We start from the raw sequence: 27,897 nt of genomic DNA, 5'->3' as shown, positions 1-27,897 counted from the left end.
AACCTGACCTTGAAGCTGGCACTGTGGCAGGGGTGCGGTATGCCAGCAAGCTGCTTTTACACGCATGCCACTCAGGAGGCAAAGTACTGAGGGCCTTCAGTGCCAATCAAGAAATTTTGATTTTACCTTAAAATTAAAGGTGATGCATTGACTGTTCATGCAGAATATGATTACATACCCAGGTTTTTCAGCTCTTCAGGTCTTGGTTTACTCAGGAGTAAAATAAAGAGACTGCAGGTTGTAATCTCTGTCGTTCTCAAGTGGTAAAAATTAAGCTTCCAAAAGAGTTGAATGGCTACAATGATAGCTCAGACACTAAATTGAATTTGATAAAAATCTGCATGCTCTTAGCTTCACGTATGATTTTGATGTTTCTTTTTTGTGCCAGATGGATGCAATAAAACACAGACATAATTTTTGTAACTAACTGTATTATAAGACCCTCAACTTTAATTTAACATTACTAAAGAGTAGCATGTACATGTTTCTTAAAATTCAGCAACAAATCTTTTAATTAATAAAACTAAGAATATATACGATTCATTTCCATAAATCGACTTCTGATTCATTTCTAACTCAACCTTTGTGAAATATTTGGGTCCATATGATTTTGGATATGGAAAAGAAGTAATATACTTTAATGTAAGGTTAGGTTATAGAGAACCATAGAAGGTAAATTGACAAATATTCAAGTGCTTATCCCCACTTGTGATTACAGACCCTACTTAAAGAATAAACAATATGCTCTACTCTAAATGTTCTATGCAGTGTTATAACAGCCAAATTCAAGGTTGTTTTTTTTAAGCCACAAAATCAGAAAGTTGATTTTATTTAGTTCTAAGCTATGACCTTGGGGGAAGGAGGGAATTCCAGTCACATTCCTAAGCCAAGACTTAAATTACTAACTATATGAACATAAATTGTCAATTTAAAAGGCATTATGAAAGCAGCGTCTTATGCAAATGTACTTTTTAAGGAAAGGGCATGGTCTGATTTCATTTTATATTGTTTTGTTCCCAATATGCACTGAATATTTAGAATAAAGCTATGAAAATTGAGGTGGTTTTGTTTCATCTTGTGGAATTTCAGAATGAGCTTAGGTAAGTTAAATTAATTCAGTGCCTAAGATATTTAGGAGTTTATACTCTTAAAGCATAGACAACACAAAAGGCCTAGGCTCCCTCCTTAGGTGGAAGAAGCTGCTTTGAAGCGTTATCAAGTAGTGACCCTCTCAAGAACAGACTGGACAGCTGACCACTAATGGCAGGAGACCCGATGAGCCGCGGAAGGACACACAGGTCATCATATGCGAAGAAAGCGAAGGGTCATTAAGACAGGGAAGAAAGAAAAGTCAAAGTAGATGTTTGAAGAGACTCTGAAACTTGCTCTTCATCTTGGAGTTGATAAAGCTCTTGGAAGAAAGGATGCCATCAAATTGCTGAATAGAAAATTTCAAAGGGCAGCTTGAGAAGGCAAAATCAAATATTATAGAAAGATGCGCAATGACCTAGAATTAGGACAAAAAAAGAACACACTCAGCATTTCTGAAACTGAAAGGACTGAAGAAAAAATTCAAGCATACCCAGAGTTGCAATTTTGAAAGATTCTATAGGCAAGATATTGAATGATGCAGGAAGCATCAAGAGAAGATGGAAGAGTACACAGTCACTGTACCAAAGAGAACTAGTCGACACTGCACCACTTCAAGACGTGGCATCAATGAGCAAGAATCAGTGGTGCTGAAGGAAGACGTTCAAACTGTTCGGAATACTTTAGCTAAAAACACGGCTCTAGGAATTGATGGGATACCCATGGAAATGTTTCAGGAAGCTGAAGGAGCACTAGCAGCACTCACTCCTCTAGGCCAGGAAGTTTGGAAGACAACTACTTGGCCAAATGATGGGAAGAAACCCAAATTTGTGCCTAGTCTAAAGAAAGGTAACTAAGCAGAATGTACAAACTATAGAATGATATCGTTGCTATCACATACAAATGAAATTTTGCTTAAGATCATCCAACAAAGGTTGCAATAGCACATTGACAGGGAACTGCCAGAAGTTCAGACAGGACTCAGAAGAGGATATGGAACAAGAGACATCATTGCTGATGTCAGATGGATCTTGGCTCAAAGCAGAAACCACCAAAAAGATGCTTACTTGTGTTTCATCGACCCTACAAAGCCATTTGACTGTACAGATTATAATTAACTGTGGATAACCTTGAGAATGGAAATTCCAGAATGCTCCATTGTGCTCACCAGGAACTTTGATATGGATCTAAAGACAGTGGTGAGAACAGAACAATGGATACTGTATGGTTTAAAATCAGGAAAGGTGTAGGTCAGGGTTGTAACCTCTTACCTTATTTGTTGACTCTCTGTGCCAAGTAAATCATTGATTACTTGGATAAGAATGTGGCATCGGGATTGGAGGAAGACTTGTGAACAATCTGCAATGTGTGGAAGACACCACCTTGCTTGCTGAAAGTCAGAAGTAATTGAAGCACTTGCTGATGAAGATTCAGGATCATAGCTTTCAGTATGGATTACAACTCAATGTAAAAAAGACCCAAATCCTCCCAACTGGACCAGTTGGTGACATCATGATAAATGGAAAAAAGGCTGAAGTTGTCTAATATTTTGTCTTGCTTGGATCCACAATCAATGCTCATGGAAGCATCAGTCAAGAAATCAAAAGACGTATTATATTGGGTAAATCTGCTTGACAGGATCTTTTCAGAGTATTGAAGAGCAACATTGTTACTTTGAGGACTAAGGGACACAAGATCCTAGCCTTGGTATTCTCCATTGATTGCATCATGTGCGTGTGAAAGTTGGACATTGAATGAAGAAGACTATAGAAGAATTGATGCATTTGAATTGTGCTAGAGAAGAACATTGAAAGTACCATGGACTGCTAAAAGGACAAACAGATCTGCATTCATAGAAGTAAAGCTCAAATGCTTCTTAGAGGCAAGGTTGGCAAGACTCCGTCTTACATACTTTGGGCAGATTGTCAGGAGAGATCCGTCCCTGGATAGGGACATCACGTTTCGTACAGTGGAAGGGCAGTGAAAAAGAGGACAGCCCACGATGAGGTGGATTGACACATTGGCTGCATCAATGGGCTCAGGCGTAGGGACAACTGTGAGGATGGCCCAGGATCGTGTGGTGTTTTGTTGTTGTGCATAGGACCGCTATGGGTCAGGGCTGACATAACACCCATAATAGTATCCACCTCCCAAGAGTATTTTGAAGATTATGAGATGGCTCAGCACAGAATCTGCCTCATAACGTTTTCTCAAAGTATTTAGCACAGCTACACAGTGCTTTAGCTAAAAATGTGGTGCATCTTCAAGCTGGTTTACTTCACTTGATTTATATCAGGTGGAGGTATAGGGAAAGGATCTCTCCAAAATAGTATGTTCTTCCATTAAAGATAGTATTTTTCTTTTTTACTTAAAGTAATACTACTACTCAGAATCCTGATCTAGTTAAGTAAGAATGGTTCATATATTAAAAACATATTATCACTGATGTTCTTCAGAAAAAAATCCAGAATTACCTGAACCAAGTCAGAAAGAAGAGTGAACATGATTTCTTTACGTCAAAAATTGTAACAGATTAAATTAAATTTAGTAAGACAAAAATGCCATCCTCTTGTTATATCGTATTTAAATGGTTAAGTTGATTTTTTATCAAGAAAAAAACAGAATAATTAATCTTAGCAAGATACATTTTTTCCAGAAGAAATAACAGAATTTGAAGATTGAAGATAGTTATCAGTAATAACTAAAATAACATGGTGATTATGAAAGGTTTGTATCAAAATAAAGATTCACAGGAAGAAAATCATCGTATGAAAATTCAAAAGCTGTCTGAAAAAATTAACAACCAATGGCCCCATTTCGTTTAATGTACAGTGTATAGAACCCATATGTCCCCTATGGCTGCATGTCAGACTGCCACAGCATAGAATTTGTGTCTCTTCTCTAGTTCGACTGTAACACAGATACAAGTGAGTGGCTGTAAAGAACAGAAGCACATTGTCTTTTAGTTCAGGAGATTAAAAGTCCAAATTCAGGATGTGACTCTAGAGGAAGGTCATTCTTTGTCCAATTAAGCTTCTAGTAAACAGACTGTCAGAAACACTTGGCTCTTCTGGGTAGGTAGATGCATCTTTCTCCATTGTCTGTCTTTCTCTTCTCCTTCTGATTGTCTGGTTTCTTTTCTTTCAGGGTTTGGACCCGCTCAATATCATATTCCTGATAGACTATGTCAACATCTCTGTCTTACAAATCAGACATTTAGCTTTGAGTCAATTCTATAGAATGTTGCTTGATCCTTACCTTTTTGTGTTACCACGTCTTAACATGGGGTCCAACTGTTCCCCACATTCAAAATTGAGAAGGGTCACTGGAAGGGGTGGATTCTAATAGACAGGAGACATGAGGATGAGCTTCCCTTAAGAACTTGCCTATCATATTTTGGTTAGAGTTAATAGTTGTGTAATTACCCCTACCTATGGCTATAATCCGTCCCCTCCTGCCCCCCACAAGAGACTGTGTGGGCTTCCACTGTGTCTGTACTGACTCATTCTAATATATCTTCTAGCACTTTCTCCCAAAGTACTTTTGAAGAATGCTGCTAAACCTTGAAAGAAGAGGACGATTTAATTAGAAATACAAAGGATACAAATAGAGCCTCTGGCCACATATGTTCCCACAATTCTAACTTTATAATTAGTACGTTTATTTTATGTTAACTAGATGTACTTTTAGTGACTGTGCTTAGCTGCCAGGGACATCTCAGTGTCTACTTGCTTTTTGCCTGGTGACGAGAGTGTTGACATTCCTGGATTTGTTCCCTAAGGCTGCCTTAACAAAATCCCACAACTTGTATGCCTTATAAGAGTAGAAAGTTCTTATCTCAGAGTTCTGAAGGCTGGTAATGTGAATTCGGGGTTTCCACAGCAACATGCTCTCTCTGAAGGCTGAAGACTCTAGCATGTGGAACAGGGATAGGTAGGGAATGTCTGGTTCATAGGCTCTTTTAGGCTTGCAAAATAATTTGGTCACACTGTCAAGGGAACTGCAGGTGAGACTTGAAATTCAAGAAATCTAAGATTTACTTTTTCATAGCAACATAAATTCACATTAAGTGATTCACAATAATGTACATTTTGAGCGACAAGCAAGGAACATTCATTATGAAATAGACAGGACACATACAAGTACATGATGGGACAAATACACATGCTCCTTGTTGTCTGCCTGTGGCCCATCTGCCTGTGCTGCAGGGACTCAGAGAGGACAGTCGTGCCAGGCAGGCTGGGAGTGTACACACAGAGAGTGTTAATACAATGTCATGGTACTACAGTGAGCTGCTGCTGCTGAGAGGAGATAATTCTTCTTGACATTGAACACCTTGCCTCTGATGATTGTCAATGATGTCAACTTCTTTGTAAACACAGATGTCAACTCCAATCCAACCTTCCTCCACACATCCATGATCAACAACCCTTGTAACAACGTAATCTCAGATGAAGCATGGGGAAATAATGTATAATACACAGAAGTGACCTCAAGATTGGATAATATGAGTGTTGGATCTATTCCAAATCCCAAATGCAGGATTAGAATGAAGTGATTGGGGCGAAATACTCCTGTTGCTGGTGACACGTACACTGGATAGTTATTAACACTAAAGTGACGTGCCATCCAAAAATGTAGCTGTGAAAGAAAGGAAAGGTCGATGCAGAGTGTCCATCTTTCCCAGAGAAGTGGGCAAATTATAATTTTTTGTTGAAGTCTATATTAGTGTTCTGTAGAGAAACACATACAGGACATTTATGATTATATATATTTATATAGATAGCTATATATAACATAAGAAATAAACAGCTAATTAGTCTATACAGCAGTACAAATGGCTCAGTGCAACTCACTTCCATGAGACAGCAAATACACTGGCACTCCTTCAAATCTTGAGGGCCGCCCATGTGCGAGTCAAGGAAGCAGATAGCTGAGTCCTCTGCAGAGCAATTTAGGCAATCTGGCCACAAGCAGCAAACAGCAAGGTAGGTCACCAACAGTCAGCAGATGACAGTGTCCATCAGTCCCCAGCTCAAGCGATGTATACTCCAGTAATGTGGTGAAGCAGGTCTTGAAGGAACTTCAAACTACAGTGACACAATCCATGGGTTGGGGGTCCCCTAGGTAGTGTAGCTCACAAGTTGAGGCAGAGAACCAGCTAAGGCAGCCTCACATTGGTCCAATCATCAAAGAGCAAGAGACAAGAAAGGCGAGGCTCGCTGAGCCATTTATCTCTCCGCCCTTCAATTAAACCCACTTGTATTTATCGGCCAGGCCGGCACAACAGACCTACCTATTACAAAGTCAATGTGTACCTGTGTGCCTAGTTTATGGTGATACATTTGCAGGGATGTAGAAAATCAGTCAGGGGCAACATTGCAGCTGAAACCATGCTACACTCAATGAATTGGAAGGCCAAATGCATTTGGATACAATCAATGCTCTTTCATGGAGTCTGGAAACACAAGTCACTTTCACAAGGTCTCCTTGTGACAGAGGCAGTGTTCTTCAGGTGATTTATATAGTGAGTGAGTCAATCACAAAGAAACTGAAGCCTCAGGAGAGTTTGTGAAAGGGAACTTGGTGGCTGCTTCAGAGTTGTTAGCACCAGAGAAAGTAAATTATTTCAGTGTTAGTTCATCTCAGAGAATCATTGAATGACTGATTTAGAATGAGATATTGAAACAACAGCAACAACAAAAAAACACCAAAGGATTCTTCAAGAGATTTCCAAGTTTTCTCTCTGCTTGTAATGAGATGTCAGACCTAACAAATACTGCTCGACTGGCCATTTTTGTTTGTGGGATAACCGTGCAGTTTGGCACTCAAGAGGAATTGGTGTCACTGGAAACCATGCTGCACACTACAAGAGGTGAGGGCTTGCTTGAGAGACTTGTTTTATTAATGGAGAAACATTAACTAATGTTTGAAAAGTTAAGTGGCCTTACTACAGATGGAGCCCCAGCCATGATTGGCTTGCAAAACAGGGTTAATTGCATTTCTTAAGAAAGAACTGAATTGTTTCAGTCTTGATCCAAGTGATTTCATTGTGCACCACTTCCTCCTACACCAAGAAATTCTGCACGTCATTGCAGCTCAGCAGTGTGATGTCGACAGCGGTGTCATGCATCTACCTTGTCAAAAGCAGAGAGGTTTAACAGCTGTCACTGCAAGGAGTTACTGATTAATCACAACTCTAAGTATGGTGATCTTATGTATCACTGTGAAGTATAGTGACTGATTATTGGGAACATCTTCGTGAGGTTTGACAAACTTTGGGATGAAGCCGAGCAGTTTATGGAGCTAATGGGAAAACCTGCTGGGGAACTCAATGGTAGCAAGTGGCTACTTGATTTAGCCTTCATGCTGGACATTACCAACTATGTCTTAGAGGTGACCGGGCAAGTTGCAGGGCCCAACCAGCTTTTTAACCTCTGGATTCAAAATATGAAATCATTTGAGCTTGAACAAAGGCTGTGGAAAATACATCTCAAAAGGAATTACATGGTGCAGTCCCACATGCTGGAAGAACAAGACCTTCTATGACAACTTAAATATGCTGGTGAATGTGGGAAACTAATTGTGGCATTTAATGGAAGATTCAAGGTCCAGGACATGAAAAGTAAACAAATGAAGTTGAACATCTTTGCTACACCATTCAATGTGGAACCCTCTGTTGTGCCTGGTGACCTGCAATGTGAAGTCTAGTCAGGTGCACAACAATGATGAGCGGAAATCAAGGTATAACAACTGCCTATTGCCTGAAGTCTATAAATGTTACATAAGGAATGATGCATGTCCCACTTTGAGGAGCCTGGCATTGAGATATGCATCTGTGTTTGGAACAACTTATTGCTGTAAGAAATTCTTTTGAAAACATACCATCACAAAGAGCTGACCACTCCAGACACAGTGGTCCTGAAGGGTCCACTTCAGGATACTCCAGGCTCACCTGGAAAAGCAGTTGTGTGTAGCAACGTCATCAATACCAACTAGTATCATATATCTCCCCACAGAGAAGCACTTCCAACTATCATACTATGGGTGAGTTAATGAAATGTTTGGCCAAATAGAGCAAGCTAATTTTTAGGTTGACAATCTTGTATGGGCTTCGAATAACATTACTGATATCCAAATGGCCCTTGGCATCAAAAAGGTTTTCGACCCCTGGTCTAGAAGAAGACCCTTTTGTTTATCCTGGAGCCCCTGGTATTCCTTGGCTTACATTTGTAACAACACCTGCCTCTTTCTTAACCTGCTTCTTTCTTACTGACTTTCCCTTTTGCTCCTCAATGTCTTTATTCCTCTTGTAGATGGATGCAGCTCATATTGATGTAGAAGCCATTCTCTCTGGTATGACCTCACATTAACTAAACATATCTGAAAAGAACTTATTTCCAAATAAGGTCATAGTCACAGGTACTGGGATTAAGACTTCAATATGTACTGAGTGGCGTTGACCACTGACTCCACATCAATAACCCTCTTCAACCTGATATCAATGATACCATCTGGACCAGAGTCTTTTGCTTTGAATAAGTGTCCCAGCCGGCTTATGAACAGGGCGTAGGCTTCACATTCAGCTCCACACGTTCATTAGCTGTGTCCCTTTGAATAAAAGTACGCAAACCTTATAGGCCTTAATTTTCTGAAACGTGGAAAGGATTGTTGAAAGATTAAATGAGATGGTATGAGATTTACATGCCCATTTCTCAGGAAATAGATTTTTATTTCCATCATCCTTTTTTTCAGAAGGCAGCTGTAGAAATAATTTGTTCAATGTTAACTTTTGATTAGCTTTTCCTACCCATATGAGAACCAGCCTGAGTAATCTGATTGGCTAAAACTCACTGCCATGGAATCAATTCTAACTCATAATGTCTTTATAGGGCAGAGCAGACCCGTTCCATTAGACTTCAGGTGCAGACAGCCTTAAGCTTCTCTCAGAGAATGGTTGTTAGGTTTGACGCACCATCCCGGCAGTTAGTAGACCAAAGGTTGAACCCCTGCCACCGCTATGGCTCCTTGGTTTAGGGAGCTGATTTTAAATGTTCAATGGCAATATATAACTTCCATCCAAAGATTCAGGATCCATTTGCGTGCACGTGTGTGTATGTGTGTGTGTGTGTGTGTGTGTGTGTGTGTGTGTAAGCAGGTGGTCTGGACATAGCAAACAATTATAGTAGTTCATGGTGTTGGGACAAGGTACAGATGTCTTCAAATAGCCTTCATATTAGTACTTTGAATACTGCTTTTTCAATTGGGCTGGTTACCACAGGATCAGCTGTTCCAATCCACCAGCCACTCTGTTGCAGAAAGATGAGGCATTCTGCTTCTCTAAAGGTTTACAGTCTTGGAAACCCAGAGGGCTGGTTTAATCCAAACTATCGGGGTGCTGTGCATCCGAATTGACTCACTACCACTAGGGTGTTTTGTTGTTGCTGTGTTTTCATACTGAATTATAATAAGGTGGGGAATCCCGATAAGAGATCATGGTAATTATCGCTTGGTAATTTGGGGCCCGTGGCTCTTCAACACAGGTTGTAAGTATATCAATATTCTAACAAAGAGAATCATTATGCATCTTTGTTCCTCTTGACCATCAGCACTTCTTCCACTGCGATGAAATTGCTATCCTCTGATAATAATAAAGGAACAAAATCCAAACTTTTAAATTACCCTCTTTGCTCTTGTTGTATCAAGATTTGAGGTCAGCCACAAGCATTAAAAGCCATGTGCTCTGACACAAGGAGATAACAGTAGATCAAAGGGAGAAGAGTGAGATCAGCATCTACCATAATCACTGGTCTCCCATGGGCAGTTATTGCCCCTCACAGCCAGGGCAAGATAGCTCCTCTTGTGCAGCAGTGTGGTCGTTACCTCCCTGCTGGCAACAAAGATAAAGGTGTGTTGGCAGGAGCGATATAGTGTCTATACAGGGGCAAGAGTCAGAGAAAGCTGTGTTCCCAGAGCAGAGGGAAAATGCAACTCTCCGTCTCCTGATTGGAGAATGCTCTGGGCCCCAGGCCTCCACGTGATGGCCCGGATGGAAAATGAACTCGACTGCCCTCCCAACAGTTCACAGTGTTGTTGCTTCCTCCTTTTGTTTTATTTCTTTGTTTTAGTAATCTTTAGTAAATCATAGTTTAGTTAATGAAAAAATGCAAAAAAGACATACCATTATCCAGTATAGACTACTTGGATTTTTAAAGAACATTCATTGCATAATGCTTACACGCTTTCAACCAGGAGTCCTGTGGCAAAATAGAGCATCAGTTGGACTCGTAACCTCAGAGTTAGCAGGTCCAACCTGCCAGCTGCACTGTAAGAGAAAGAGGAGGATTTCTTGGAGGGAAAAGAAGCCTTCAAATCCAAATTTCTTTTATGGAGAATCCTTTATTAAGTTTTAAACAGGACAAAGACAAATTATCCAGATGAAGGAGAGCGTCAGCATGAAGCCAGAGTAATGTCCCTCATTTGGATGATTTGCTTTTGTTGTATCTTTGCCTGGTCTAAAACTTAGCAAAGCCATCTTTCTGGTGGCATGGTGGATAATGCATTGGGCTGCTAACTGCAGGGTCAGTAGTTCAAAAGCACCAGCTGCTACATGGGAGAAAGATAAGGCTTTCTGCTCCCATACATAGTTATAGCCTCAAAAACCCAAAGGGGCAGTTCCACTCACTAAGAGTCTGAATCAGCTCTGTGACAGTGTGCTTGGCTTTCTTTTATACTCTTCAGATATAAAGTACTTTTATGTCTTCAGTAAATAAACATATAAAATAATGCCTTGGTCTCAGTTATGGGATCAGATCAATTGCTATTTCTAAGGAAAAATCATTTTTCCCCTCTTGTCCCTTGTTTCTTTCATATTTAGGTTGTAAACATGTAATCAGCATCTTCAAACACAAGTTGTTATTTCCTTCTGTGATACTACATTCACATGCTAGGTCTTTGATGTTCCCATCAGATATATCTAGCAGTCATCAAAACTCATACTCTTGAATCTTTAATATCACTCCATAAACAGAAATTAAAAAATGCTTAGTTCTTTAGTGAGCATAATCATATGAAAGAAAATTTTCTAAATAAGAAAATATTGAATCAGTGCTTCTGATCTTTGTTTTGATCCTATAAACAAGAGTGGAAGAAACACTTGTTTTTTTGGCTCAGTCATTCCATTTGATTTTTAAAGAAGAAAATATAAGATGTAAATTTTGAATCAGTTGCACGAAAAGTGCTATGAGCTTAGGGATCATATATATTTTCCTTTCGTCTGTAATATAGAAGTGATTCCTGTAAAATGCAGTGTTTTTCTTCTTTTCTAAAAATGATGACAAATAGTCTCTGTTCTAAAATAAATAAAAATAATCTGAAAACGTTGGTTCTAAATGATAGTCAATGAATAAATCATCACACTAGAATCTCCTCTGTAACTTTTCTTTCTTATGTAGGCATAATTTTAAAATTCAAAGACTTTATCAGCCCCAATGGAAAGTGCAATACTGAATTGTCTTCAATACTAGCTGTATGTATGGAAATGGTTTCTGAAAGAATGATTTTGCATATCATTGTGAACGAAAGCAAATGTTCTGAGAATGATGATGGCAACAAATGTACAAATGTATATGTATGGATTGTGATAAGAGTTATACAAGCTCCCAATAAAATGATTTATAAAAAAGAATGTTTTTTGAATAACAACATTAATTTCTTCTCAAAGCAAACCAAAACCAACTGGTACTTTCAGAATTCTGTCTAAAATTGATTGTGTACAAATAAATAAATAATCAAACAAACATCAAAATCATCCTCATGACCTCAAATAAGCCAGGCTATTGTAAAACAATTATGTTTTTCACTTTACTTATTTGATGCAGCTCAGTTATATGTTTCAATTAAATTAAAAATAAGCTATAATTAAAAATATAATTTTATTGGGGGCCCGTACAGCTTACCACCATCCATCCATCCATTGTGTCAAGGACATTTGTATATTTGTTGCCATCATCATTTTCAAAACATTTTCTTTCTACGTGAGCCCCTGGTGTCAGCCCCTCTTTTTCCTTTTACCTCCCTCTCCTACCCTCCCTACCTCATGAACCCTTGATAATTAAAATTTTTTCCCCATGTCTTACAATGACTGATGTCTCCCTTCACCCACTTTTCTGTTGTCCGTCCCCCTTGGAGGGTGTTGAATATGGATCATTGTGATCAGTTTTCCCCTTTCCCCCCCAAACCTTCCCCTTCCCCTCCTGGTATGGCTGCTCTCTCTCCTGAGGAGTTTTATCTGTCCTGGAGTCCCAGGGTTTCCAGCAGTTATCTGTACCTGTGTACATGCTCTGGTCTCGTCAGATTTGTAAGGTAGAATTGGGGTCATGATAGTGGAGGGCAGGAAGCATTTAGGAACTAGAGGAACGTTGTATGTTTCATTGGTTCTATACTGTACCCTGACTGGTTCATCTCCTCTCCAAGACCCTTCTGTAAGCGGATGTCCAATTGTCTACAGATGGACTTTGGATCTCCACTCTGTACTCCTCCTCATTCACAATGATATGATTCGTTGTGGAACTTTAATGCCTAATAGCTGATCCTATCGACACCACATGATCACACAGGCTAGTGTGCGTCTTTTAAGCACTATTGATAAGTAAAACTTACACTTTGAAAAAGACATTCTTGTAAGTTACAGTACTCCTATTTTTCTCAGTAAAGTCAGAATTTATGCCCTGTCAGTTCACAATTCCATTTTTATCTCTTTAATTTAAAAATTATATCTGAATTTGCAGCTGTCCAGTTTTCTTGGGATCCACTGGACATCTTTAAGTTCCATTCACACCTTCCCTGTGGGTATGGGAATGTCTGACTACTCTCCATTTTTAGGTCTAATTTGCTAGTATTTCCTTTTTACAAGAAACAAAACAAAAACTGTCCTCGTGGGTTGCCACCACTTCTCTGTCCGTTTGTCAGGCTGTGGTGGCTTGTGTGTTGCTGCAATGCTGGAAGTTAGGTAACTGGGATTTCACAGCACCGTTGCCCAAATGACCAGGTTTCAGCAGGTTACAGACTATGAAGAAGGAATACGGTGTCCACTTTAGAGGAATTAGACAATGGAAACCTTACGAATAACAGGCAAACAGTGTCAGCCAGTGAAGGGGCAGGAGGCAGTGTGACGTTCTGTTGTAGATAACGTTGCTGTGAATTGGAACTAACTCGAGGACAACTAGCAACAACATACCAGTCTGTACATAAGCTCTGTGCTTTGGGTGCACTCGTACATTGATGAGAACTTAGGTTGTTTCTTTTTTTCTTATGATTAGTAATTCTGAGATGAACATTGTTGTTTTTAAGTGTATTAGAGTAAGGTCCAACTCATAGTGACGTAAACTATGTTTAAGAGAAGAAACCCTGCTGGGTCCTGCATTACCTCACTGGTTCCCCTATGTTTGAGCACAATGCTGTAAGCCACTGTGTCAATCCATCGCCTCTACCATCCTCTGGCATTCTCTACCTTACCAGGTTTAATGTCCTTCTCTGCAGACTGAGGTTTCCTGATAACATAGCCAAATTATGGGACATAAAGTCTCACTACTTTTCATTCTAGAGGTCTTTAAGCTATACTAATCCATGACCCCAAAATTCAAACCAAACTCTTAGTGACCCAAGACAGAGTTTCCAAGACTGTAAATCTTTTGGGGAGGGGGGGCGGGTGAGAGGGGAAGCTTCACCTTCCCCCCAAAGGAGTTTGGAAAGGATGACCCTGCACGTCACAGTCCAGCTCATACCCCACTGTATCGTTCTTCTGGCAGTCCATCTGTACTCAGTATGAGTGACTGAGTGTTTTTCCTTTTCTTTTTTTCAAAATAATTTTATTAGGGGCTCTTACAGCTCTTATCACAATCCATACCTATATCCATTGTGTCAAGCACATGAGTATATAAGTTGCCATCATCATTTTCAAAACCTTTTCTTGCTACTTGAGCCCTTAGTGTCAGCTTCTCTTCCTCCCCACCCCGTTCCTCATTCATGAACTCTTGATAATTTATGAATTATTATTATTATTTATATCTTAACATCTACCATTGTCTCCCTTCATCCACTTTTTTGTTGTCTGTCTGGTTCTTAGGGGTTTATCTGTCCTGGATTCTCTGTGTTGTCATCTCTTATTTGTAACAGTGTTATTGTTCTGGTCTAGTCAGATGTGTAAGTTACAATTGAGGTCTTGATATTGGGGGGGGAGGGGTTGGGGCGGGTTTGTGTGTGGAAGCATTAAAGACCTAGAGGAAAATTCTATGTTTTGTCAGTGTTATACTGCACCCTGACTGGTTCTTTTCTTCCTTGTTACCCTTCTGAAAAGGGATGTCTAATTGTCCATAGATGGGCTTTGGGTCTACACTCTGCCCTCCCCCTTATTCACATTTATATGATTTTTTTGGTTTTGTTTTGATGACTGATACCCGATCCCATTGACACCTCGTGATCACACAGGCTGGTATGCTTCTTTTATGTGGGCTTTGTTGCTTCTGAGTTAGATTGCTGTTTGTTTATCTTCAAGCCTTTAAGACCCCAGATACTGTATCTTTCGATAGCCGGGCACCATCAGCTTTCTTCACCACATTTGCTTATGTACCCATTTTGTCTTCAGTAATCATATCAGGGAGGGTAAGTATCACAGAGTGCTGGGTTAATAGAACAAAATTTTCTTGCATTGAGGGAGTACTTGAGTGGAGGCCCAATGTCCGTCTGCTGTCTTAATGCTTAACATATAAATATATGTACATAGATATATTTCCCTATCATTATATATAAATGTATTTATGTATATACATGCTGTATTTAGACCTCTATAAGTGTCTTTTGCTGGCCAGTTCTTTCCTCTATTTCCTCTATTTACTTTCCTCTTGTCCAACTATCATGCTCAGCCTTCATTTGGGTTTCAGTAATTCCTCTTGGCTACATTGCCCTGGATCAAGAACCCCCAGGCATCCTGGACCCTCCTCTCCATCAATTTTAGATCAGTTACTGTTCCCTTGTACCTTGATTTGATGGTACCCCCTTACCTTTCCCCACCTCCCCTTCTCTTGTGTACCCTCCAGAGCTGTCTGTCCCATTGCTTTCTCCTCTGGTTTACTTATCTCACCTATCTTATCTAGATAGACATGCAGAGACAATAATAAGCACAAAAACAAAGGGAAACATAACAACAAAAGAAAACCAAAAACAAAAGTACAACAACAGCAGGAAAAAAAAAAAAAGAAAAGCTTATAAATAGTTCCACGTCTGACTCTTGCCCTTTATGAGTGTTTTCCAGTTGAGCCAGATGGGGTGTCACACTCTGGCCCCAAAGTCTATTTTGATATTCCTCGGGGACTTCCTTGCTTTGTTCCTCCTGCGGCGCTGCTGCATGCCCTTAGTTAGTGTTTCGCTCAGGTGTGGAGGGGTCCGATCGGGCACAACTCCCATACCATGTCTCTAGTGCTGTCCTCTGTAGGCTATGGGTCAGTGAGGGACATCATCTCTCGTGGTGGGGCCAGCCCTATGGACCTCTCTTTGCATTGGCCACTCTGAGCCAGAATGTTGTCCTCAGACTTGGTAGGCTAAGATATGGTCAACTCTCTCTTCTTCCCTCTTCATTTGCTAATGATCAGATGTGCCCCTCTCCACCTCCCTGAGCTGCGGCTTCTGTGCTGTCATTCTTCTCGGGGTGAGGTGGGGGTGGGGAGGGGTTCCACATAGTTAGGATTGGGGCCAGTCTTCAGACCTCTTTGTTGATTCCGGTATGCTTCATGCCGGTATGCTGCAGTCAGGTCTTGGCGCACCAGGTAGAAGTCTGGTCCCTTTTCTCCTCTCCTGTGGATGGAGATATAAACAATAGTCTCCCCGTGGGTGGGTTAGTGACCGATTCATCCATTACCCCTGCCTCTCTCTCTCTCCCTCTCCCTCTCCCCTTTCCCCCTCCATTTTAGCTGGCTGCCATGTGTATCCCTGGGTTGGGTTTGGCCCCTGCTCTAGTACCTGGCCCTCACACCAGGAATGTATGTACATAGTAGCTTTTCCCTCTCCCCCTCTTGCCATTTTTGAGCTTACCTCAGTGGACTCATGTTGTACCTGTCCTTTTGTGCTTGGCTTACATCACGTAGCATAATTTCCTCCAGTTCGTCTCATGCAGCAACATACTTCATGCATTCATCACTGCCTTTTAGGGATGTATAGTATGTGTGTACATAATCCCTTGTATGTATGTACCACAGTTTTCTAATCCATTCCTCAGTTGATATGGAAATTTGGGTTGTTTCCAACTCTTTATGGTTGTGAACTGTGCTGCGATGAACATTGGAGCACAGATGTCTGGCTGTAGTTTGTTTCTTGCCTCTTCTGGGTGTATGCCCAGTAGGGGGATTGCTGGGTCATATGGTAGCTCAATTTCCATCTGTTTTAGAAATTGCCTAATCGATTTCCACAGTCGCGGTACATACCTACAGGTCCACCAGCAGTAGATAAGCATTCCTATCTCACCACAGCCCCTCCAACACTTGTTGCTTTTTGACTTTTTGAATTGGGCTATCTTTGAGGGTGTTAGGGGGTATCGCATAGTTGCTTTAATTTGCATTTCTCTTATGGCTAATGAGTGGGAACATTTTCTCATATGTTTATAGGCCATTTGGATTTCTGCCCTTGTGAAACCTCTGTTCAGGTCATTTGCACACCTCTCAGTGGGCAATTGTTTTCTTTCCTTATTGAAAATTAGAAGAGTATTTCAGATTTTAGTAATAAGGCCTTTGTGTGAATACAAGCCTTTCAGACCACAGACACTATTCCAATTGATACCCAGGCACCACCTGCTTTCTTTACCACATTTTTCAGTATCACACTTATCTTCAGTGATCGCTTCGGCAGGCACGCATCAAGCAGGGCCATGTTGTAAGAAATAACTGTGTTTGGATTAGGGATAGCATTATGTGGGAGCCCAGCATCCACTACTAGTTCCTCGGCTATCAATGACTCTGGGTGGTTTGCTTTGGCAGTCATATTATGGAAAAAACCAGAACCAATAAGAACAACTACAGCTGAAAAAAAAAAACAAACAAACCAACAAAACATAACATAACCTCTGCCCCCTGCCCCGCTCCCCACAAACAAAAAAGGAATGAAAAAGAAAATCATTGTCAATCATCTCCATAGGGTATAAAGCAATTGCATGTGTAACATTAATAAATTATCCAGTGGCAAAGAGTTTATGGTGCTCTTGACACGAAGAGTGCATGCCAGTATCATCCCACTGCAAATGGCAACCCATGAGTTGTTGCTTGGACAGATTGCTCTCTCGATTTAGCTCTGCGTTCATTGAGCATTGGGCTTGTTGCTAGGAAAACTTTTCCTGTTTCATCTCTTGCGAGGGCAGATCTTTGCCTCTCAGACCAAAGCCTGTCATGTTAATGCAAGGGGAGCATTGAGGCACCAACTAGATAGTCGTTCTGGGTCTCTTTGCATTGGGCACCCACTAAACCAGGGGTCCCACCCAATGTCCAACGACTGCCATTTTCACAGTCTTGGGGTGGCGATCCTTTGATTTTTTTCTCCCATCAGGGTAGTTCAATCCTAAGTCTAAGGCTATAGGTAGGTTTGTGGCAGGGCCAAGTTCATTCAGTCGGGTTTCCTTGCCTAGACCTTCTGATAGTGGTGGCGGCGGTGGCGGTGGTAGTTTCCTCTAAGACCAGCACCTAAAGTCCCCATAGTGCTTAGTCCATGGTTTGGTTCACCAAGGTTTGGGTAGAAACATATTCGAAGTGTCTACCCGGGACCGTAGAAGCAAGTTAATTCTCCACTTTAGGTTTGCTACAATTAATGTTCAGCCTGCCTTCCTGATGTGAGGTTGCTCCTGCCCATTTACTCACCACTCACCATTCCCACAAACAGAAACATCAGTGCCTCCTCTGAAAGGTGGCTGCTTCCCTCCCCTCGTCTCAATCTGAGTTTCCAGTCAGGTTCTCCTCTCATTCCTAGGGAGACCCCTGTGGATCTGTCAGCCTGGTATCAGTGTTGTATAGCATTAAGAAGAAGCAAGCTATGATAAAATAATAATCTATAAATTATCAAGGGCTCATGAGGAAGGGGGGAGCAGGGAGGGAGGGGAAAAAAGAGGATCTGATGCAAAGGGCTTAAGTGGAGAGCAAATGCTTTAAAAATGATTAGGGCAAAGAATGTACAGATGTGCTTTTACAATTGATGTATGTATATGTATGGACTGTGATAAGAGTTGTATGAGCCCCTAATCAAATGTAAAAAAAGAGGATGTCTCCTTTTTATTTCATGTGTGTGTTGATTCCTGTAAATTGACCCGTGATTACTACTTTTGCTGTGTCCCATAAATTTTGATAAGCTGTGTTATCATTATTGTTGGACTCAATTTTTTAAAATTTACTCTTTTGCTTTGGGGCTATTGTTCCCTTTATCATTGAATAGTGTCCACTCCTGTCTTTTATTATGTTGTTTGTCTTGAAGTCTATTTTCACAGACAATAATATTTCTGTCCCTGCTTTCATCTGGTTGCTGTTTGCATGGTATTGTTTTATCCAGCCTCTGATTCTTAGTCTGAATATGTCTGTGTTTGTGAGATGTGTTTCTTGTAAATAGCATATTGAAGGATTTTGTTTCCTTATGCAGTATGCTACTTGCTGTTTTTACTGGTGCATTTAGTCCATTAACATTCATTGAAATTATTGATATGTATGGATTTGTTACTGTCATTTGCTATCTATTGTCTATGTTGTGTGTGAATGTGTATTTTATGTTTATTTTTTTGTTATTCCTGTATTATTTTTTTACTTTGGATGTTGCTGTGTATGTGTGTGCTTTTTTTTGTGAGGAATTGCCTTATGTTTTGGTTTCAGGTTTGTGTCTTATTGTTGATTTTGTGGCCATAGTACTTCATTGAGTATTTTTTGTAGTGGTGCATTTGTTTGTTTGAATTCCTTTAATTTTTCCTTTTCTCAAAATACTTTTATTCTTCATATTTTTGCTGGGTACAAGATTCTAGTTTGACTTAGTTGGTTTTTCTTTCAGGGCTCTATAGCTCTACATCACTCCATTGTCTTCTTACTGGCATAGTTTATGCTGAGAAATCTGAAGGTATAATTGCTGACCTTTACTATGGATTTTTTTTCCCTCTGCCTCTCTTAGAATTTGATTTGTCATTGATGTTAGACATCTTATCTTCTATATGCTGGGGAGTAGAGTCTATTCTCTGTGGGGTTTTGTTTGTTTGTCTGTTTCCTCCGCTTCTCGAATTCCTATAAGACATATGTTGTTCTTCTTGATTGTGTCTCACAGTGTTCTGAAGCTTGTCTTGTTATCTTGAATTTTTTGTTATTTGTTCTGCTCATAGATCAGAGTCTATAAATTTGTCTTTCAGCTCACTAATTTGGATTTCCATCTCTTCAATTCTGTTTCTCTGTTCTTTTATAGTATTGTGTAATCATGTTATTGCAGTACTTGACACTTTCTGTCTGTAAGGTAGGAAAGTGAAGTTTCTAGCTTGTCTATTTTTGTCACGTTTTCTTTCCGACTCTTCCTTCATCTGTGCTCTTAGTGCAGTCATCATTAATTTAAATTCTTGACCTCGTAAATCCATAGTCGCTTCAATTTCAAGCATTTCATTTAGGTCTGCTTGGTGTTCGGCTACTTTTGTCTGGTTCTCTTAGTTTGCCGTGTGAACCAATACTTCTGTTTTTTCCTTGACATCTTGGGGTCACTATTAGGGGTGTCAGGGATGTGGTGTTATGTGGGAGTAGTTAACTCTGTTTGGTAGTGAAGTAGAGTGGTGGTACTTTATATTAAGTATCTGGAAGAGCGGGTTAGATTAGGTGTTGGTAAGGAGATAAAAATGGAAGAGGAACTGTTAGAGGATGGAGAGATAAAGGAAAATGTAAGCTGAATAGGGGAAGGATCAAGTGGTCTTAATTGATAGGTTAAAAGGAAATGAGATTAGACTAAAAGCTGCCCTGTTTTGCAATGATGGCGAAATGGGTAACAATATTGGAGAGAGAAAAGAAAAACATTGTGAGTGTAGGTCAGCTTGTGGTTCTATGTGGGTGAGAGGGAAAGAGAAGGTGTAACGAGAAGGAAATGAAGAAAAAAAAGATGTAAAAAGGGCTGTGAAATAGAAGTTGAGATATTAAAATTAAAGAAGGAAAAAGCAAGAAACAAAAATAGAAAAAAAATAATAGTACAAGAAGCAGAAGAACTACTGATGTATGTCTGAATGGCTCCAAAATTTCCCAGGAGCTTTGCCTTCGATATAGGTGCTAACTTGTGGACTGATGATGTGTTGAGGGATTAGAAAGCAAAGTATATTGAAAGCAAAAAAGTAAAGTAATTATTTTTTCTATATTTACATAAACCAACACATGGGGAAATACTGACAGGGGTGATTTATAAGAATAGTGCACAACTTTGTTTTAAAGTGGGGAGGGTATAGGAATGATCGAACACTGAGCAACAATACCAACAAAAGTATAGCCAGGTCTAGACTTTGTCCCGGAGACAAATCAGGACTGTGTGGAACAGAAATCTTCTGAGCAGGTGCCAACCGTGTCTGGTGGTATGTTGTTTTACTACTATGTTGATTTTTAGGGTAGGTTGGAAATTTAGGTTAGGGGAATAATTTTGGTGTCTAGTATAGGTGAGAGTCCTTTATTCTGATGATCTAGGTTAATTATATTAAAGGCATAGACTTCTGGAGGATCAGGTCAGAAGGGATGGAGTTTGCTCTTATTGGATGAAGGAGGTGACCTTGTGGAGATAGGTGGGTGGGGTCGGTACCTGCTACCTATCCAGGAAGGTGGCCTAGGAGGGTGAAATGAAGCAACACCCTACTCAAAGGGCAGATTGCTTATCTTAGCAGCTTTGGGTGCTGACCAGGGACTGGAGTCATGGGACAACCAGCGAATACCTAGGCATGTGAGCCAGGAGTAGCTTCTGGTCCCCGTGGCCTTAGTCTTTATTTCGTACCCAATCTCCCTTCCCGTGCTTTGTAAAACCTGATGTTGCTGTTTCTACTCGTATGGTGCTGCTAGCACATTGCTAATAAACTGTGTGTTATCTGCTGATAAAGGAGCTAAACAAACAAACAAACAAACAAACAAACAAACAAAACAATGCCAGCGAATTGCCCTGTCTTAAGATGGGGGCAGTCTCTGGTATATCCCTTTTTTTATTCAGAATTGACTTGTTTGTAGTGAGGAATCATTGAAATAGTACTGGAATCTTGGAATCATTTTCTCTGAAAAGTGTCGATAGAAATTTCCTAACAGAACACCTACTTTTCTGAATTTTACTTGTTCTCTTTGTCTTCCATTACAGTCGGTCCGTTTACTTTTGCTTTTTTTTTTTATTAGTTTGAATGAGCAACAGTCTCTTAAAAATTACCCCTTCATCTAAGTCTTTAAACTAATTTTAGTGATGATGGGGCTACAGGTCAGTATTAAACTGTAAGGTGGACCTTTCAAACCCACCGATGGTTCCACGGGAGTAAAAGCGAGGTTTTGTCCAGCTTTGGCACAGACTTGAGCCTGCACAGAAGGGTTTGGTCTGCTGCGGTGGATGTTGTTGCTCTCCTTATGAGGTTTTCACTGCTCATGCAGTTTTACTTTTTCATGCTTGCATTGTTTTGTACATTATCCACCAATTAATATCATGCCTTTTCCATAAAAATTATTTTACTTATTAATGTTTCTGTTATTTTTCAAATATTGCTTAATATACCAATGCTATGATTTTTCTTATTTATTTTTAATTTCTAATGATTATTTTCAGCTTTTAATCTTATTAAGGGCATCTTACTACTGTTTTGATTTATTTCCTTGCTCTTTTATAACTCTTTAACATCCTTAGTAATTTGTCTTGTGTTTGATTGACATGAAATGTACAACTATGAATTTTCTCTATGCATTATTCTAGCAATGTCATTCTTTTAAAATTTTAATGTGTATTCATTTGTAAGCTAAAATTAATTCAATAATTATTTGGTAATATATTTCCCAGGTAATTGAGTCTTCTTTTTCTTCTGTTTTTGTTATTAATTACTAGCTTTTGGATTGGAATAAAAAATAAAGTCTATAACATATCCACTCGGGAAATATTTGAGTTTTTTGTAGTTAGTGCTTTTGTTAATATTTTATGAGCACTTCTAAAGAAGCTATAATCTTATTTTCAAAGTTTAACATTAAACATGTATCAGATGTGCCTTCCTAATTATGATAGGACTGCTTATATAATCAAAGCTGAGAGAGGTATCTATTACCTTCTATACAAAATGTTTTAGTTTTCCCTTTGCTTCTCATGCATATCCATCAAGTGTCTGTCCGTGGAGGCTTGCATGCTGTGTTGCTGGACACATTTCAGTGGAACTTCCAGGCTAAGATGGACTTTGAATAATGACCTAATAATTACTTTTAAAAAAATCAGTCAACAAATACTCTATGGAGTACAACCAATTGTGGGAATAGGACAGGCCTGCCCATTGTACTCCTTTCTTGGTGCATGGGTAGCCATGAATCACACTGAGTCGAAGGCAGCTAATACCAATTATAAGTAGTAATTTATAAATTATTCTCACATAATTTGAAAAGTAATTTTAAATGTATATTTTTAGAGGATTTTTGTTTACTGAATTAAACACATTACCTACTTCCCTACCAGGGCTCCAAAATAGCTAGTAATATGGATAAATCATTTTTATTCATATTTTTTATAGAATTATAAATAGTAACTTTTATACTATGTAACTTTATCTGCTTAGTAGTTGATAACATGCATGATAAATCATTGTAATAAATAGACCCCCAATTTTTGTATTAATTGAAATTCTTCTTGTCAATAAAAATATCTAATGTTTTTATTTATATTTCAGGTTAGTGGGATGGTTTGGCCATGAACTCAACACCAGATTTAAGATGGATAACAGTAAGTATATTTGATTTTATTTCACAAGTCATTTTTTAAAAACTTTATTTCAACTTTTATATTTCAGTCTTTGTAAAATATGCAATACCACATGCACTATGGAGAATGAACTTTGAAAATGTTACTGATGATTCTTAAAATAACAATGACATTTCCACAGAATCAGCTTCGGTGTTTCTAGATTTTGCGTGATTTTGAGTCTCTCTCTTGGTAGGGATTGACGAGGGAGTGAACTATAACCCGCATGTAGGTTGTTCAGCCCTCATCAATATGGATAACCTCAACATTGGAAGGGGAGAGGAGATCGTTTAAAAAATAGTTGTATTGGTTTATAATTTATTCATATTAAAAGGAGTTGTACAATCATCATCACAGTCAATTGCAATGCTGTCTGTCTGAATGCAAAGCTACTGACGTTCTTGGACTATGATCAGAGTGTGTTTACCGGAGGCTTAAACCACACGGGGACCCTGCAAATGGATTTGGGGGCTTCCGTCATCATCCATAACCTTCTGCAAACTGGGTGTCAAGAATTTAAGCTCTGATACCATTTCCCCCAACAATTTTGGATTTTATTATTTATAATCCTTAGGCCATAGGAAGCCATGTGCTTCTTCCATGTGGATTTAGATGCCTCAATTAGATGGATGATTATTTGAAGACAAGCCTTTAAGGCCTTAGATACGATGCTTTCTATTAGTTGAGCACCTTCTGATTTCTCTTTTCTAAATCACCCATATCTTCATTGATAGCTTCATGAGGGTGAGGGTCAAGTAGAGCCACACCATAGACTAGTTGTTCATATCATGTTACTATGGTTAAGTGTGAGTTTAAAAGCCAGTCATATATCTATTGTTTCTATATGTTCCTGGTTCACCATAGAGATCATTATCAATTTATTAGAGAACATCCCTATGGGACATAATGTGATTTGATTGACAGTACCATTAGTTTAGCCAATGCTATAGAATTTAAAACATGTGAGAAAAGAAAATTATATATGTATAGGCCAGTTGTTTAGACCACAATACTTTAATTTTTAACTTGTACAGATTAAATGCTTATGTTACTGGTCACTGCTTACACAAACAATGAGGGTTGTTACCTGAGTAACACTTTCAATAGCACTCCTTCACAAAGGCCGAACCCTGCATGTTAGACTAACATGTTACTTAAAAATCAAAGCTGCATGGTAGTCACAGAGCAGTGAGCACCCCTAAAACAAGAGATCTGAACCAAAGTCCAATGACCACCAAGTCCATAGCCTTGGGAGAGCCATCACCTGTCTCTTCTCACACTGGAGTGTTTCAGCCTTAATTCCAAGGGAGCAGTTCAGTTCCTGAAATCTACTATAGGTGAGTTTGAGGTAAAATCCAGTCCACGTGGTGGAGTCTCTTACTCAGCTCCATCTGGTGTGGCCTATGAAGGATGCTGTGTACCTGTTAAGGACAGAGGCTACAGTCCCAGTTATTTATAGCATGTGGCTGGACAAAGACTAGGTCAAAAGTATCCAGTTAGGAGCATAATATTGGGCATATTCTCTTCTGGTTTGGTGTCAAAACCAGAGAAACTGGAATAAGTATCCTAGTTTGTTGCTCAATAATTGTGTGATTTTTCTATAAGTTTTAACCTTCAAATGTGAATAATAGTATTTCTCAGGGTTTGTTTTGAGGATAAGACAAGTTAGAAAATTTAAACACATAACCCATTATGGAATAATCAATTCTGACTCTAAACAACTCTGCATTACAAAATATAATGCCCTATAGGGGTTTCTAGACTATACATCTTTATGGAAACTGACTGCCACATCTTTCTGCCACATCTGTCTTCATTGTCTGCAGGCAAACACACTATCTAACAGCTGAACACTCACTACTGAGTGATGGGACTCCACGTGAAGAGAACGCACATCTTTATGGGAGCAAGCAACCTCATATTTCTTTCACTGAGAGGGTGCTGGATTTGAACCTCTGACCCTGCACTTAGCAATTCAGTGCTTACCTCACAGGGCCACCCGGTGCCTTTATGAAGCACGTAGTAGCACTCTAACAAATAGTCACTTTGCCTTTTCCTTCCCCGAAGTTTCTCTCTTTGTAGCTTTGGCCAGATACTCAAGAGTTTAGCAATCCACCTACGTGTTTAAACCCCAGTGGACACAAATGAGAATAAACCATGTAGAAGACTCACAAAATGCCAGTTTGTTTTTCCTGGATGGTTCTATTTCTGAAGCACCTGGGATAAATAAAGCATTATAATTACTTTTTTGAGTTCAACTTAAACATGGTCCTTTAGCTTGCTTCCAACCCTGTCATATTAATTTATATACTATATATATATATCTGCAATTTGAGTGTAAAAAATTGAATTGGATTATTCAAGTCAAATCAGGACCTCATACTTTATCTTGGCTGCTGAAATAATTACCTTTGCTTTTATATCAGGTACTTAACTATTTTCAGAGGAGTTTTCACATCTGTAACTGAAGGAACAAAATTAGATCAGAGTGTTCGGTAAAAGACAAAATAGGGAATATTACAAATTCTCAACCATGCCCCTGTAGTGCTGAAGCGGCCTCAGGTCACGCGTAAATGCAAGTTTGTGGCTATGTTCCAAGGAAACTTTACAAAAACAGAAGATGGGCTTAATTTGGCCGGCTGACCATAGTTTCATTATTCCTGGATTAGGTAAGTCTTTAAAGACTCCGGAGGTTCTTACCTTAAAGAAGCCCTGGTATAACAGTGGTCATGTGTTGGGCTGCTAGCTACAAGGTTGGCAGTTCAAAATCACCAGCTTCAATGAGGGGAGAAAAGACAGGGCTTTCCACTCCCATAAAGAGTTACAGTCTTGGAAACTCACAAGGGCAGTTATACCCTGCTCTATAAGGCTGCTACCTGTCAGCATCAACTTGAGGGCAGTGAGTTTAGTTTTGGTTTGGTAACTTTAATTTGATTGCTAACTATTCATTTTAGCTTGATTGTGTTAAATATGCTACTATTTATTCCACTTAATTTTAGTAACAGTAGTACAGATGTGATAGTGGTTGTGTTTTGTAGTCATTGGGAACATTGAGTTAGCAAATAAGGAACTAACTTTGTTTAATTTCATCTATGAACATATTCATTTGAGTAACTCAGGCTTATTTGTTTTGTTTGCTTCCACCACTTGTCTGTCAGTTTGTTGTACAGTGGTGGCTTGTGTGTTGCTGTGATGCTGGAAGTTATGTTTGTGGTATTTCAAATACCCAGAGGGTCACTCACAGTGAACAGTTTCCAGCAGATCTTCCAGACAAAGAACAGACAATTAAGAAGGAATAGGCTGTCCACTTTGGAGAAATTAACCATTGAAAAACTAGCATTGAAACATTTTCAGACACTCAATGGATTAAAGCCTTTAGGATCTCCATTTGCTGATGGACAGAACTTAAAATGAGAAGACACAATTGCAAAAACCTAATAATCAGAAATTGCCATGTACAAAGGATGAATCTAGGAGAATTGGAAATTGTAAAACAATGAACTGGAACGCAAAGTTCAATATCCTAGGCACTATTGAGCTGAAATGGACTGATATATGGAAATTTTCCTCAGAAAAATATATGTTTTACTCTGATAGGAGTGACACAATCGAGAGGAATGCTGCATCTATTGTTAAAAAAGATATTTCAAGATCTATATTGAAGCACAGTGCTGTTTGTTATAGAAATATATCTATCTACATTCAAGGAAATCCAATCAATACAACTCTCATGGAAATTTATGCACCATCCGTGGAAGCTGCTGCTGCAGAAATTAAAGAATTCTACCAACCTCTTCACACATGCAGTCAGGACGCATGGACAGTTATTGGTGATTGGAATGCAAAAAGTTGGAAAGGCAAAGGAATAGTAGTTCCAGTGACCATATTTTTAGTGGTGATAGAAACGAAGCTGGGGCTTTCACAATAACATTTTGCAAGACCAACAACTTGTCCATGACAAATACCTTTATCCAATTACGTAAACAAATGGACACTGCATAGGTGGACTTCTCCAGATGAATACACAAAAATTGAATTGACTACATCTGTGGGAAGAGAGGATGGAGAAGTTCAATGTCAGCAGCTAAAACCAGGCCAGAGGTCAACTGGAACAGCCCACCAATTGCTCGTATGGAAATTCAGGTTGAAACTGAAGAAAATTAAAACAAGTACATGAGAGCCAAAATATGGCGTTGAATATATTTCACCTGAACTTCGAGAACATACCAATAACGGATTTGCTGCATTGAAGAGCTGATGAGCTGTGGGAAGGCATCAAAACCAAGATGCATGAAGAAAATGAAAGAAAGAAAAAATAAAAATGTGTATCAGTAGAGACTCCAAAATTTGCTCTTAATAATAATACAGTAGATAAGGCAATTAGATAAAATGATGACGTCAAAGAGCTCAACAGAAAATTTATTTCAAGGGACAGCTCGAGAAGACATGTAATGTATTAGAATGAAATATCTGAAGACCCAGTGTCAGAAAACCAAAAAGCAAGAATACAGTCAGCAGATCTGAAACGGAAAGAGCTTCAGGAAAAAAGTCAAACCTCAAGTTGAAAAACGGAAAGATTCTATGGGAAAAATAATGAACGACATAGGAAACATCAGAAGAGGATGGAAAGAATCTACAGTCCCTGCGCCAGAACGACCTGGTTGACAGCCAACCATTTTTGAAGGCAGCATATTAGCAAGAACTAATGGTGCTGAAGGAAGGCGTTCGAGCTGCACTGACAATTTCAGCCCATAACAAGGCTCCCCAATTGATGGAGTATCAAATGAAATGTTTCAATACCTTGATGAAGTACTGGAAGCACTCAAT

At 39.3% G+C, this 27,897-nt stretch overlaps 1 protein-coding gene across 1 annotated transcript in view; it reads left to right on the top strand.

The window, feature by feature from the left end:
• KYNU (kynureninase) overlaps window positions 1-27,897 on the top strand; it is a 123,610-nt gene that overhangs the window by 77,355 nt on the left and 18,358 nt on the right. Inside the window, exon 10 of the mRNA XM_075529253.1 lies at window positions 23,000-23,052. Coding sequence (XP_075385368.1) covers window positions 23,000-23,052 — 53 coding nt within the window. The remainder of the gene's footprint in view (window positions 1-22,999; window positions 23,053-27,897) is intronic.

This window comes from Tenrec ecaudatus, chromosome 13, assembly GCF_050624435.1.
Source record: "Tenrec ecaudatus isolate mTenEca1 chromosome 13, mTenEca1.hap1, whole genome shotgun sequence".
Taxonomy (NCBI): Eukaryota; Metazoa; Chordata; class Mammalia; order Afrosoricida; family Tenrecidae; genus Tenrec; species Tenrec ecaudatus.
Note: the sequence above shows the minus strand (reverse complement) of the source record. Positions and strands in the feature narration are given on the sequence as shown.